This window comes from Cylas formicarius, unplaced genomic scaffold, assembly GCF_029955315.1.
Source record: "Cylas formicarius isolate icCylForm1 unplaced genomic scaffold, icCylForm1.1 PGA_scaffold_3__17_contigs__length_32017465, whole genome shotgun sequence".
Taxonomy (NCBI): domain Eukaryota; kingdom Metazoa; phylum Arthropoda; class Insecta; order Coleoptera; family Brentidae; genus Cylas; species Cylas formicarius.
This window is the reverse complement of record NW_026844326.1, coordinates 3,395,481-3,410,153: the sequence shown is the minus strand read 5'-3', so window position 1 is coordinate 3,410,153 and position 14,673 is coordinate 3,395,481. Positions and strand designations below refer to the sequence as shown.

General features: G+C 32.3%; 2 protein-coding genes across 4 annotated transcripts in view; one reads left to right on the top strand and one right to left on the bottom strand.

The window, feature by feature from the left end:
* Positions 1-14,673, bottom strand: part of LOC132698999 (mucin-2-like) — a 475,159-nt gene that overhangs the window by 229,956 nt on the left and 230,530 nt on the right. The window lies entirely within an intron of this gene.
* LOC132699015 (uncharacterized) overlaps positions 1-14,673 on the top strand; it is a 31,598-nt gene that overhangs the window by 12,141 nt on the left and 4,784 nt on the right. For all 3 annotated transcript variants that reach the window (XM_060665448.1, XM_060665447.1, XM_060665446.1), the window contains 2 exons: positions 4,121-4,348; positions 8,493-8,552. In XM_060665448.1, coding sequence (XP_060521431.1) covers positions 4,121-4,348; positions 8,493-8,552 — 288 coding nt within the window. The remainder of the gene's footprint in view (positions 1-4,120; positions 4,349-8,492; positions 8,553-14,673) is intronic.

Here is a 14,673-nt window from a genome sequence, read left to right as displayed (position 1 = left end):
CTCGAAACCTCAATTGCCCAGTGATTTTCAATAAGTTTTATTAATCCATATAAATTTTCTATATCTATATTTGTATCGTGATGCTCTGTCAAGTTTCTCTTAGTTAATCCGTTTCTTTGATTTTTTACTTAGCGACAAAATTTTCGGTACTTGGAATTCGTCACAGTATCTCTGTGTGCCTTACAAAATTTCCGACGTTGATAAGGAATGATGTTTTCAGCTTACACATCGAGATTTTCTAGATTATTTTTTGCATGAGAATAACACAGTAATTATGGTCAAAATTTTTTGTATAGAGCTATGACATGAATATCACTCCTTGCTGTGTCCAAGGCGTTGCCGGATAACAGTTAGTTAATACACTTTATTGTTCTCGTTTAAAGTCATAAAAATTATTTATAACGATTTTTTTTTATTTTTTCGTTCCTATTTCAAGCTTCTAATTAGTGACCCCACATATTTATATACTTATAACGTTTCCAACATTTTTTTTTTCTAAATATTACGAAATGTCGTTAAAATATGGAAAAACAATTAAATGCAACACATCGCTTTACTGTTTTTTTTTTTCACCCACGAAGACCGTAAAAGTAGAGTTGTACCAATCGCGATTGATTCGGTCACTTTGATTCAATCGCTTAATAGAATTTCGCTTGTTCGTACCAACACAAATCGATTCGCCTTACGGAATATGGTTCATTTGAATGGTTTAAGATTGAAATGCATGACAGAAACAGACCACGGAAAAGGAATGGGAGTATTATAATAATTGTATAGTATTAAGTTGCGATATGGATTGGTAGATTTGCTTATGTGTTGAATTGAATATTGAATGAAATATCTATTTTCACGCAGATACTTAATTTGAACAAATTAATTTATTACTCGTTCAACCCAATGTATATCACCTATTTCGATAAAACATGATGCAATAAAAAGCAGAAGACAGCTTACTATGATTCTAACTAAAACAGAAAATATAGACACAACAATAATTGAAATTTAAATGAATCTGAATCTGTCGTTCGGACTGCTCGGTTTCAATGACTATTGTCGCTTATGATTTATAGCTTGCAGTTGGCAACAAAAAGCATTGAAATGAACGATTGATTGAAAAGATTCTGTCCTTTTCGAAATCGCTCACTGATTGATTCGGTCCTCGTAAAATGAACGATTGGCACAACAGTAGGTAAAAGGCTAAACTAAATAATGACGATGACCTTGCTAATAAAAAATGCGTTCTATAAATAGCAAAGGTGGTTGCCACTTCCTCCACTGGATAAAACACAAAAAATATAGATATATAAAGAAAATAAAAAGCTCCTTTTTCGTTTGTTTCGTTATGTCGCTTCATTTATTTACCTTAGCTGTAGAGTATTGTTTTGAGAAACTATGTGGTAAGCTCTAATTTTTGCACTCCTGAAGAAGTCAACAAATTAATTGAGTTAATATTGAGTGTTAAAGGAAAAGCAGGCAAGACATGGGCTTCCTAATGATGTTATATATCACAAAGTATACACGTGTAGTTCACAGAGATCGCCACCAGCTGGCGTTTCAAAATGTGTACGTATATATTTGGATCGACCGATGTATATAGATGTTCTCGCATCTGCGAAGCCAGAAACAACGGCCACATTGGCAATTTCTTTGGGTTGAATTTATGTTGTTTCCGATACATAGTTAATTTCTTCAGGAGCTGGATGTCCATCTCATTTTGGTAAAAAAGACATTTAGGTGAAAGGCTGTTATTATTTTATTTGTTGGCACTTTGAGGTCTAACATTATTATAAAGCAAATATTTTATCTTTCCCCAGGTAGGAATTGTTTGCTGTTTGCGATGTTTGCCAAGATACTCTTCGCACTCACGTTTCTTTAGTGCTATGTTTCTACTTAAATGTGATTTAAGTAGTTAAATGTTTTTAATCTATCTCTAAAGGAACAGCATAAACAGCAAATAAACTTGAGGTCGTTAAAAATGGATTTCCCTTGGCTAACATTCATTAGATGGTCAGACAAAAATCCAAGAACCCAGTGAAAATCGCATCTCAATGACTGTTATTTTAAGTCCCTGTCAATACATCGATCTAGCGAGTGGAAAGTGTCATTTCACCATGACAGTTTCACTTCCAACGGATCCGAGCCACTTCGGCAGGTTTCGGAAATTTTACTGCACGATGTTTGTCCAATTCTGACGATCATGTTAGTGAATGTGAATACGAATGTGTTATTTTGCAAAAATGTACCCAAAAACAAACGGTCGTAGAAAAAGCATACTATGCAACACGACAAATACAGTTTACGACACTTGTTGCATAATATCGTAACCTAACGCCACTCTTATAAATTAAATACTCTATCCGAACGTTATGGAAACTAAATATTGATAACGATAAAACACAAAAATTAATTGAAAAGGACATGAAAGTTCAAAACGAAATGTTCAAAATGCCTTCCTATTCTTTCTAATGCTTTGGATAAGTCTGCGGTAAAAAATTCCTTCGTGCGAAAAGTATGCTGGACATCCGTCGTGTTGGAGTCACATATTTGTCCTTGTTTGTAAAGGGACATTTCTAATAAAATCGGCAACTACTTTCATATAAAGTACAAATAAATTTGACCAGAAAAATGGTGCCATAATTGGATTACCCAAAGTATCCCCCTGCCCGATTTTGATAATTCGCTTCACGCATCCAATGAGGATTCACTATCGATAATGCATATTATGCATAATTATGCATTGCGAAGTATGTATTTGCATAATATGTTTTAATATATAATAATTTATATATTATAAAAATATATATAAATAAATTATGTTAAAATAATTTTATTTTTGTAGCAGTTGTAATTAAATGTCTAAAGAAATGTTAAAATCTAAAAACCATTAAATTTTTTATCAATGGTCAAAGTGATTGCGTCTATGGTAGCCCTCATTAATTGACCTTAACGATTAACGTAACTGGATTACCGGTAGATCGTCAACAACAATTTGAATTTGTAGATTTCGAAAGGGAGTTAAAAGATGTATCAGGAACGGATATCCAGCATCACTAAGCAAATATCCATCCTGCTTTTAACGAAACATCTTTTAAAAATGATGCTGTCATGATGGTTTCCTGGACATTAATCGAAAATTTCCTTTTACTATTCCTAAAGAGTTCTGCATTTGATCTTTCTGGATTAATGATAGGAACATGGTACAATCAATGGAACCAGTGACATTTGGAAATTTTCCAATTCTTTGGAAACGCATTTGAAATACTCGCAAATTGTCTGGGAATTTTATGAACTGCCGACTGTGAGCTGAGATTCTTCTTGTAAATTTCGTTATTACATGGCATACAGTAGACTTCTCTTAGATATCCACTAACAATCTAAAAATGATTTGTATGTTAGTTTTATATTCACTTAGGTTAGTAACTATTTAATTATATATGTTAATTGTTAATTATATATGTTCCCGATTTTCAACTAAGGGTAAGAAAACCGCTTTTTTGAATTGAACTTCACAATATTTTTCCATGAGATTTTGCATGTCTCTAATATATCTAAAAATATCAGTTCCTTTATAATTGCTACTAGCTACAAACACAAGACTTTTGAACATTTTGTATTATGCACCGACGTAGTATGTTTTTTACTAATTCCGAATCCAAAATATCTTTATTAGCATTATTAATCATATTAAGACCGCGATCTATTTTTTTTTTTTTTGAAAATTACGTCAGTTAAAAACCCACGGAACGACATACCGGCCTTTCCAAAATTAATGCATCTAGCCCTTTCTTCTATCAAGAAAAATTCGTGAGTTCATCGAATTGATCGAACACTCCAGTAATATAAGCCGCAACATGGATTTCAACCTCTTTTCTATTTGGTGACGCAACTAAACCTCCTCTACCATTCGACCTTCCCCGACAGGTATTTGCAGCTGTATTTTTTTTGCAATCTTGTATTATTTCCGTGGGAGTGGATTTTTGCTAGAGTTCGCCAGATTCTCTATTTCAAAAAGTCCCATGTAGTAGTTCTGTTATGGCAACACAATAAAAGGCATTATTTATTTATTTATTTAGTTTTTTGAAAAATTATAAAATGATAGGAAATGTTTCGTTTATTTCAGTCAAACTCCGTTAAGCCCCATCATAATGCTCAAAAAACTAGGCACCAATCTGGAAATGGACAGGCCCTGTTCCGACCACTCCACGGTCAAACGGTCTTCGTCGTGGAACGAAAACGAAAAGAAATCGGTAAAGCGGAAAAGGATGGCGCTTTCGCGGAATCGAACGCCGAGCGACGAGAACGAACACAAAAATTTCTCGGAGGAGAATGTGCAGGAAGTCGGAAGAAGGTAAGTAAAACGGTAGGTCTTCGGCATAGGTTAATTTGCGAACGGTGTCGATCATGGCTCCAAACTTAAACCGAATTTTCCTTTACTTATTTTTATTAGAGGGCTTGCGATTGGCGATCGTTGATTATTTTTGATGAATTAACATTTCTTTATTATTAATTGTCGTTATAGTATTTAAAATAAATGTTTTTTTTTCTTTCTTTTTTTTTCCCTCTTTATTTCTTGTAAAATAGTATGTATATCTAATTGTAACACTGGCATGGGACACCATTTTTTTCAATCCATTTTCGAATTCTGCGTCAATTTTCACGTATAATTGATGTAGCAGACCCTATTCTTATCACTTACTTTTTATGAGTCAAAGAAAAAACAGAAAATTAATTTTGAAATAAACGGGTAAGTTCCTAAGTTGTCATAATTACATTTCTGTCACTAAAGAAAGTGAGTATGGCCCATCTAAATGAATGTCGGATCTCCAGAAGAAGTTTTTAATTTGTTTAACGCGAAATATCCTTAGAGACCCATTAAAATGAGTAAAATTGAGAGAAAATTTATAGAAACAAAAAAAATATTTTATTACGTGTTGAAAATGCCCATCCTTAATTTCCAACCATAACATTAATCAGGATATTTTTATTAATTTGCCTTACCTAATTTTTTATAATTTGCAGTATCTAATTATAAATTTTAAATCATCTAAATTTTGTGGTTTTCCTTCCACTTTTGATTTTAAATAACCCCAAAGAAAAAAATCCAATACAGTAATATCTGGAAATCTTTCAATTGATCCCGTTCTACCAATCCACTGTCTTTAAAATACCGTATTGTTGATCGCCCTATTTTTAAAAATATACTAGTTAAAAAAATACAAGCAAACATTGGAAAATACTTGTGTATTTATTTATATTGATACTTGCTGGAGCAAAGCAAAACATTCGACATGGGGTTCAAGATTGACAACACCAATAGGCAGAGGACTTCTCAAAACCAGTAATATGTAGCAATTATCCATTGGTGAATACTGACGACAGATACAAACAAAATTCCTGATTTTGACACCAAGAAATATAAGGCTGAAAGCTGTTTTGACCTGTCATCAGACCACTCAGTAGTAATGCTAGCAGTTCTCTCAAATATTTTGAATAAAGAAAAACAAACCCTCTCTGTATAACTATAGAACAGACTATAGAACTGCTTGGAAAGTAGCCCATAGCCCCTGAAAAAAGCCAGCAGAAGTCCTCCTCTAGGCCCATAAATTTGCTGGCAATGCTCTCCAAAGTCTTTGAGAAGTTGTATACCACGAGGGCTCAACAAGAAAATAGAAGAATGAAAAATAATTCCAAATCATAAATTTGACTTACACAACAAACAGGGAACAACAGACTAGTCAATCAAATCAATAAAGATCTCAATGCTAAAAGATACTGCTCTGCAAGCTGCAACCAAGTGTGGCATAACAGCTTATAAGTAAAGCTAAAAAAGAAGTATAGTGATAGTCCGGAAGCCCTGGACCTTTTTTGAAAATGGTAAGCAACAAGCTAATTCTTTGGAAACCGTTTCATTTCATGAAGACGCCCAACCTTTTCCTCTACGAAAATTGTTGTAACAGGTAGCTAACTATACGCGCAGGTATAAAATCATGTCAATTTAGTTACCATACCAAAATGATCAGCAACAGTTTAGTTTTTAGTTAAATCTATAGATATTGAAACATATAATTGGAAATTAAATTTGGCCTACAAACAAATAGGTTTGGTATAGAGTGGCCACCCCCTCAAATTTGTATCTATTATTTATTTATAAAAAGTGACGAGCAACATGCTAAATTTTTTACTGTAGCTTGCTAATAATTTTTATTAACAAATGATCACATTGTCCTACAAATAAACTGGTAGGATTTTTCAGTCCTACACTTTAAAGTTGTTGTTCAAAACTATTTTTAAAAACCATCCGCAACCGCCTAGATTTTTGTGAGTGGATTCGTTTTATTAAGACGCCCAGCTATTATTTTGCGAAAAGTTGCAAAACAGGTAGCTGAAAGAATGAACAGGTATCAAATCATGTCAAATTGATTATTATGTAAAAGTGATCAGCAACAGCTTATTTTTTAACTAAGTTTGGAGATAATCAGATAAATAATCTAAAACAACATTTGTCCTACAAATGAAATTGTAGGTTTTTTCAGTCCTACTCTGGAAAATTTCGAAAATTGCCCCTAACTTAAACGTGGTTACATGTCCATACTTGTATATTCGAATATACGTGTATATGTATACATACACATACTTATATCAAATCGGCGGTATATATTCGCATCAGACGCGCATACGCGAAACATACCAACGTATTATCGAGAACACGCATACAACATACATTGTGATAAACCTAATTTTCGTGAAAAAAGAGAGACGATAAAAAAACTTACTAAAGACATTTATCTCGCGTATAAAAATTATCTACACCCTCGAAAGCATCATAACCACAAATATAATGATGCTGAATTGCCTGGCCATTGGGATGACGATGTAATAGGCTACCACTCTTGTTGGTACAAGGAGTTCAGAGTAAAAGCTAAATATTTATGTTATGAAAGGTAAGTTTATGCTTTATTTTTTAAGTAAATGTAAAATGAAAATGTTGAATTTTTTTTATTTTCGTTTTGTCGTTTAAGTGAAAAAAAAAATAGTAAAAAATGAATGATTGTTTCATGAATAACGACATATTTTTTTCATAATTTTCATGGATTATAATACTTGTATTATAATGAATGGGTGTACTGCATTATTTGTAATCGATTGAAGTCAACAAAATAAAATTTTGATTTACTTACCCTCTCTTTCACTGCATTCATATAATCACCTACTTACTTTTTCAAAAGTTTATCGATCAAATACTATCATGATACTGATGTGAGTTAAAAACAAGTAAAAAAAAATCCGGCGTGCCAAAAAATATGAAAAAAAAAATGTTGATAAATAATAATGAAACAACTTAATTAAACTCATTTGTAAAAAACAGCATCATAGATAATGGCTGTAGGAATATTTTAAGAACAAAAAAAAAGTTAAACGCTCAACTAAATTTATAGGTTAGACCGTAATTCAGAGGTTAAGCAGGGATAATGTTCAAGAGTCGAACTTGCAACCTATTTTTTGTCGGACTAGCGAAATCTACCAATTTTTATGTAGGACATTAATTCATTTAGATAGAAAATGTCATAAAGTTTCATTTAATTTTGGTGTCCTAAAGTTGCTGATGAATTACGTATTATCGTGAGGTCAACAACTTTAAAGTGTAGGACTGAAAAATCCTACCAGTTTATTTGAAACATGTTGCTCATCACATTTTATAAATAAATAATAGATACAACTTTGAGGGGGTGGCCACTGTATACCAAACCTATTTGTTTGTAGGCCAAATTTAATTTCAAATTATATATTTCAATATCTATAGATTTAACTAAAAACTAAACTGTTGCTGATCATTTTGGTATGGTAACTAAATTGACATGATTTTATACCTGCGCGTATAGTTAGCTACCTGCTACAATTTTCGTAGAGGGAAACGTTGGGCGTCTTGATGAAATGAAACGATTTCCAAAGAATTAGCTTGTTGCTTATCATTTTGAAAAAAGGTCCAGGGCTCCCGGACTATGATACAAATTAACAATAAAACTAAGGCATTAAAAATACAAATTCTATTTACTAAGACAATGTCTAACTGAGCAACTGTTATTGATGAATATTGTGTGAATCGTAGAGTATATTTACAAAAAAAATCACAATCTTTAACTATAGGGAAAAGGTTAATGACATTCTCTCCCTATACCTTTTCAATGTTTGTGGTTATATTTATTAGAATAAGGTCTGTTTAAAGCCAATCAATTATCTGTATACAACTAGAATGATGACGAACAGACAAATGCAGTTACAGAAGTGAATTTTATAAAAAATAATTTTAAATACTTGAAATTTGACTTTGACCGCTTAATCAATTTTTAACATGCATATTTTTGTAATTGTCCAAAAATTTTATGCTCATGGCACCATGATCGAAACTCGCCGCCGCGTTCTGTTTAGTCGACACCATTAGACTGCTGTAAGTCGGCCAAAACTACGCCTCACCACGGTTTGTCGTTTTTTAGGTTATCATGGACAAGCTCGTCCTCGAGCTCTAGGAGCAGGACCACGTCATACAGGAAAGGGTAGGTTATTGTTTTTATACAGGGTGTTATCGAAACTAGAACACATAAAAATAAGACTTTTTTTTATATCGACATCCGATTCTGCCTCGTGTCGTAGCTGCAGAGTATTAAAGCATTTAAATATTTAATTTAAATTTATCCAAAACGACTGGAGGGTAAAACTTATTAAAACTAGTACATATTTTACCACAATTAGAGTTTATACAGCTACACTTTTCTGAAAAAAAAAGACTGCGCGCCGTTGACTTTGTGTTTGATGGCAAAATTGTCAAAATGTTAGACACTAGAATTTTACTATTTTTTATGAGTTTTCGATCAGTATTAGGTAATTTATTGCTTTTATATTTCTAATAGTTTACGTGTTTTTCCGTTGTTGTCGAGTTTTTTAAAAATATTGCACTCCTTTAAAATGCCCTGATGCCATGATAATTTGGGTGAATTAACCGACATATTATTAGTTTATGGCGAAGCGAAACAAAAAGGAAGAGAAGCAACTATAATTTATTAAGATGGGTTTTCCGAAGATAAGCACCCAGCAAATATTTGGGCAGGTATTATTGGAAATGCAATTATTGGTCCAATTATTCTACCACTTGTATCATGTGCCTGTCATCTTTAAATTTTCTGAGGAGTGATTTGCCAGAGCTCTCACCTGTATTAGTGAAAAATAGAATGTGGTTCCAACACGATGGTGCAACGGCTGAGTTTTCTACAGGTTGTCGAAATAGTATGTCAATGGTATGTATCCCAGTTATTATTTGCTTTAGAAAAAAATACATGTGGCAAACCAAAGTTAAATTTTTTAAATAAAACACCCCGGTATATTATTGCATTAGTAGATACGCCGTTTTATACTGAGTCACCCAATGTGGCGTTACTGAGCCCTATATCGAGGGCGTTCGGATTTATCGCCATTTTTTCTTCAAAATGTCCTGTGTTTAACACTATATTTTTGCCGCCATTTCCGGCAGCTGTAATTTGATTATACTAACAATAAAGTTGGTTCGAATCTTTTATACAGAAAAAAAAATATTTTACGTGAAAAAATTAAATGGAACACCCTGTATATTACACTTCCATTAATTTCTCCTAATAATGCTCAATGTCAATTTTATTAAGCATAACTATGAAAATTTGTTCAAAATATAAGAAAATATTGCAATAAGCGTAGAACAATAAAAATAATTACATTTTTAATTTAGTCAAAAAAATGTTTCCTCTCTTTCCAATTTAGGAATTCTGCCTTTCTTAAAGCCCAAAATATTATTGAATCGCAGGGTATCCAAACAGTGTGTCAAAGTAATAAATCTAGGTAATTTTAACCTTACCTGCAATCTTCATACAGGAAAGTATACTGTTCGTTTTTAAAAACAGAAACCTTTTTGAAAACAGTGTGTCTCAGGATGTTTATAATATAAATATTACACATATCCCTATGAGTGAGAAGAGCGCGTATTGTCAGTGTATATTAGGTGTTATAATAGTTTGCCGAACAACAAGGTCAAAACAACAAAGAGAGCAATTTTTAATTTACTCGTAGCAACAGAACCATATAGTGTAGAAGAATACTATGGATTTATTTAAAACAGATAGGACAACCACTGTAAAGGACACCATTTCAATGTACCTAACAATCATTTGAAGTAAAAATGATTTATTATTATTATTTGTTTTAGAGAAAAAAATTAAATACAAAAGTTATGGATGAGACTAAAGGGAAACAATTTACACCTTTTTTGAACTATTCAGAGTGATCCATAAATATGTGGTAACCAAACTTTTATATTCAATCATCCAACGTAGGGTTGTTATGGTCTATACTGAGTATTTTTGAATTTTTGGGAATTTTTTCGTCAATAATGCTCTGTGCTTAATACCCTATATTTTGACGTCGTTTCCGACAGCTGTAATTTTATTATGAATCACCCGTTATATTTGAAAATAATTTCAAATTGCTTTTTAACATTTTTCTCTAAAACAAATAATAAACCAGGTATTTTACTTTGACGCACTAGTTGGACACCTTGTATTCATGAAGGAACTTTAAATGAATGTAATATATGAACAAATGAACTCTTATGTAAGGAAGGACAACCACACTTGCCACTGTTGTCGCTCCTTACGTTCAAGTTCAAAACAATTGACCACATATTAAAAATTTTAAAGAAATATAACGTCAAAACCAGATTTACCACTTGTCCAAAATTCTCTCAACATCTTTGATCCGTCAAAGGCAAATTTCCATTTGAGATGCCATGAGTTTACAGCATTCCGTGCATATGCGGCAAAGAATACATTGAAGAGACCGGACGAAAAATATCAATTAGGCTCAAAGAACATGCCTTAAGACTAAAACAAACTCATCAGCATTTGCCGAACACAAGCACGAAACCGGACAGAAAATTTTATTCCATAAAATTAAAATTCTTGCATGTAATCAATTCTTCTATCAACGAAAAATCCAAGAGTCAATAGAAATCTATAAGTAACCTAACAGTCTTAGTCGCAACTCAGATTTTTACCTGTCACCAATATGGGATCAGTCATCCGAGACGCTGTTTATGCCCCTCACCTAGCTCCGCCCCCCTCAAACAATATAAAAGCAGAGTAAAATGCAAGCCAAGAAGCCAACAGGATGATTGGAGAAACGTTAGCTAGTTCGACTCAACAAACAACGCAGGAGGAATCCGGAAGTTTTATAAAAACCCTTCTTATTTTTTCTATGCAAGAAAAATAAGGTCAGCTTTTTTTTTAGAAAAGTATTGCAGCGATAGTTTATACGCACGGCGTAGTTGTTTAAACTCTTTTATATATATATATATATATATATATATATATATATATATATATATATATATATATATATATATACATGTATCCCGCAGCTACGAAACGAAGCAGAATCCAACCCATGTTGATGTAAAAAAATCTCGCCTCCGGCATGGCACATGTTATTTGAAACACTCCATATATTGATATACAAAATTTTATAACTGAGTAAATAAATTCATAAAATTTATTGTGGTGTCAGAAATTAAAAAAAAAGTAAGTATGATTTTTCCGTAAAGCTGAATTATTTGATAAGATTTATATTCTGAGTGAGGCGGAAAACAATACTTTCAAGAAATAAACCTTTAAAATTTCTAATGTAGCTTATATACTAATAAGTTTTAACTATCATTCTTTTTAAATTGTAAATTATGGCAACAATTTTATTAATAAGTAAACAGTTTTAATTGTATTTCCTTAATTTTTTAAAAATAATTCTTTCTCTACAAACACGAACCTGAATGATAATTATCATAAAAATGTCTCTTTTTTTCAAAGAGTTGTTGATTGATTCAATTATAATAGTCTTACCGTTGATTGGCTTCTCGATTCTTTCCTATTAAATATGCTGCGTTTTTGTAACTGCTCGTCTGTAAAAATAAACAATAGGCATACATTTCGAAGGAATAACTTTATTCGTGTAATTAAGCAATTTATTATCATCCTGGAACATTTCATCATAGATTTCAGCTTTTGTTTGATCTGACATTATAAAAGAATAATTGAAAAATCATAATAGTTAATGTAATGTGAAAATAATTTGATATTTAACAAAAATTTTCTTAATTAAGTTTATTTAATTATGAAAACAGTTAATTAAAAAAAAGTGGGTACCTCCAATTCATCATTCATTTATTTAGCCTTTGTTAGCAATTCTTCTCATATAACCTTTTTTGCTATATTGCTATATTAGTATAATTAATTACTATAATAACCAAATACACACAACGAATACTGTTTGCAGAATATAACAGAATGCAGGGAATGACGTCGCGAAATCTTTGAACTTAAAGAACCTGTAAATGTAGAAAGCTAAGGCCTGATGCTTTAACGATAAAATTGTATCAAATTAATTGAAAAAAAAACTACCAAAAGCAAATATTGCAAACAAGGCCATTTCGGATTTAGTTTAAAAAGTCGTTAAAACGTAAAACCAACTAAATGCAAATTTGATGAAATATGCCCTATAAAGTATATAAACACATAAAACGAAATTGTCGTTACCTTTGTAAACCATAAACATCACATTTTTTTTTATTATAAATTTCATTTCGTGTTATTATATTCTACTTTTAAAGTTCACGCCAATGAACTTTTACTTTGACATTATTATGAAAACGTGTCATTTGTTCCAATACCTTTTTCGAACTCTCTTTGTGTTTTTGAACATAGTCCGAAATTATCACGATTTGTGTCTTTTATATGACCTTTGATTATTTCAAAAGGTTATTTCGAAAGGCGTAAATTTCGTGACACTGTGTATGGATTTATTATATCCAACCGGAACATGATACAAAAATTAGGAGGCAATCAATGACGGCTGGTCCTGTCAGGATTTTAAGAGAATACGCTTGACCGTATCTAGAAAAGGCGTCAAGAATGGTTAAAAATATTTGGTTGTCGATTTTAAAAGAGTCAATATGAATTTGTTCGAATGATTTAGATGTCATAGGTGTTAGACTAAATTTAATGACAGGGGGATTTGTATCGTATTTGTTTTTCTGGCAAGTATCACAAATATTTACAAACCGCTCTATATCGTCAGTCATTTTAGGCCAATAGAATCTAGTAGTCACTGTTATTTTCATTTCAGAGATGCCCCTATGGCAAGTTGTTGTGGTGTGGTAAATTTTTGATTTTTCCTGTTGTTCGTTCTGGGATTCAACATCCTCTAAGAATTTTGAACATTGAACAAACCTGTAGGAAGAATTTAGAAATGTTTTTTGTAATGTTACAGTAAAGGTTTGAGCTAGTTTTTTCAGTTCTAAAATAAAGTGCGTAAAGATTTTTGGGGTCTTATAAATTCCTTTAAGAATTTATTATATGTGGGATAGGCTCAAGTTTAGGAAATACTACTAAAATTCTAGTATTATTGGAAATATTTGAAAATTGATTTGATTGATTGAATTGATTTTTATAGATATTCAATATTCTTTCTGTAACGGAAATGTTAAAAATTGGATTTTCGTGAGACGTATGTATCGTTTCTAAATCGCTAGTATCTAGTAATGGCGGTTGATTTTGTGAATATTGAGCGGGTCGCAGAATAATGTCTGACAAAATATTTATTTTCTTTTGGGAATTGTTGCCTAGAATTGATTCTAATTCTAATTTCTCTATAGTTTCGTTCGCGTCACCGAGTTCATTAGTCGTAGATAAAGTTTCCAAGGCGCTAAGGTCAATGTTTTCGCTAGTATCTACGGGGTTTCGCGAAAGTGCGTCTGCGGCTTGGTTTTTCTTTCCTTTTTGATATTTTAAAATACAATCAAACTCTTCGAGTTTGAGGCGCCAGCGAATTAAGCGACTATTTGGTTCTTTTAAACTTGAAAGCCAGATTAAGGGTTTATGGTCCCTGAGGACAGAGAACTTTTGTTCAAACAACAAACAAACGAATTTTTGAATGGCCTCGATCTTTTTCGGGTTTGGTTTGATGCATTCTGGCGTTACTACGTGCCCTAAAAATTCGATTTCTTTTCTTAATAATTCGCATTTGTCCAGTTGAATTTTTAATTTTTGCATCGCGTAATTTCGAAAACACAAGGCGCAAATTTTCAATGTGTTCCTGCAAGCCTGTACTAAAAATAATTATGTCGTCCATATAGACCATACAAATTTTATTCTGAAGGTCTTTAAGGACCTCGTCTATTACGCGTTGAAACGTACTCGGCGCATTTTTCAATCCAAATGGCATTCGTAGATATTCATAATGTCCGTTTTCCACGGAAAACGCTGTTTTTTTCTATCGAATTTTGTGCCTTCTCGATCTGGTGAAAACCGCTCGCTAGGTCTAAAGCCGAAAAGTATTGTCATTATCTAGTATATCAGAAGTGTTTGGAATTTGGTATCGGTCGTTGATTGTTTTAAGGTTTGATTTACGATCTATTACTACGCTCCACTTTTGTACGTTTGAGGCGTCGATTTTTTTTGAAACGATCCAAACACGAGAGCTCCAAGGGCTGCTTGAAGGACGGATTATACTTTTTCCTAACATTTCATTTATTTGTTTCCTTATTTCCTCTTTATGGGCTTACGGGTAACGATATGATTTTGTGTGTACCGGAACTTCGTCAGT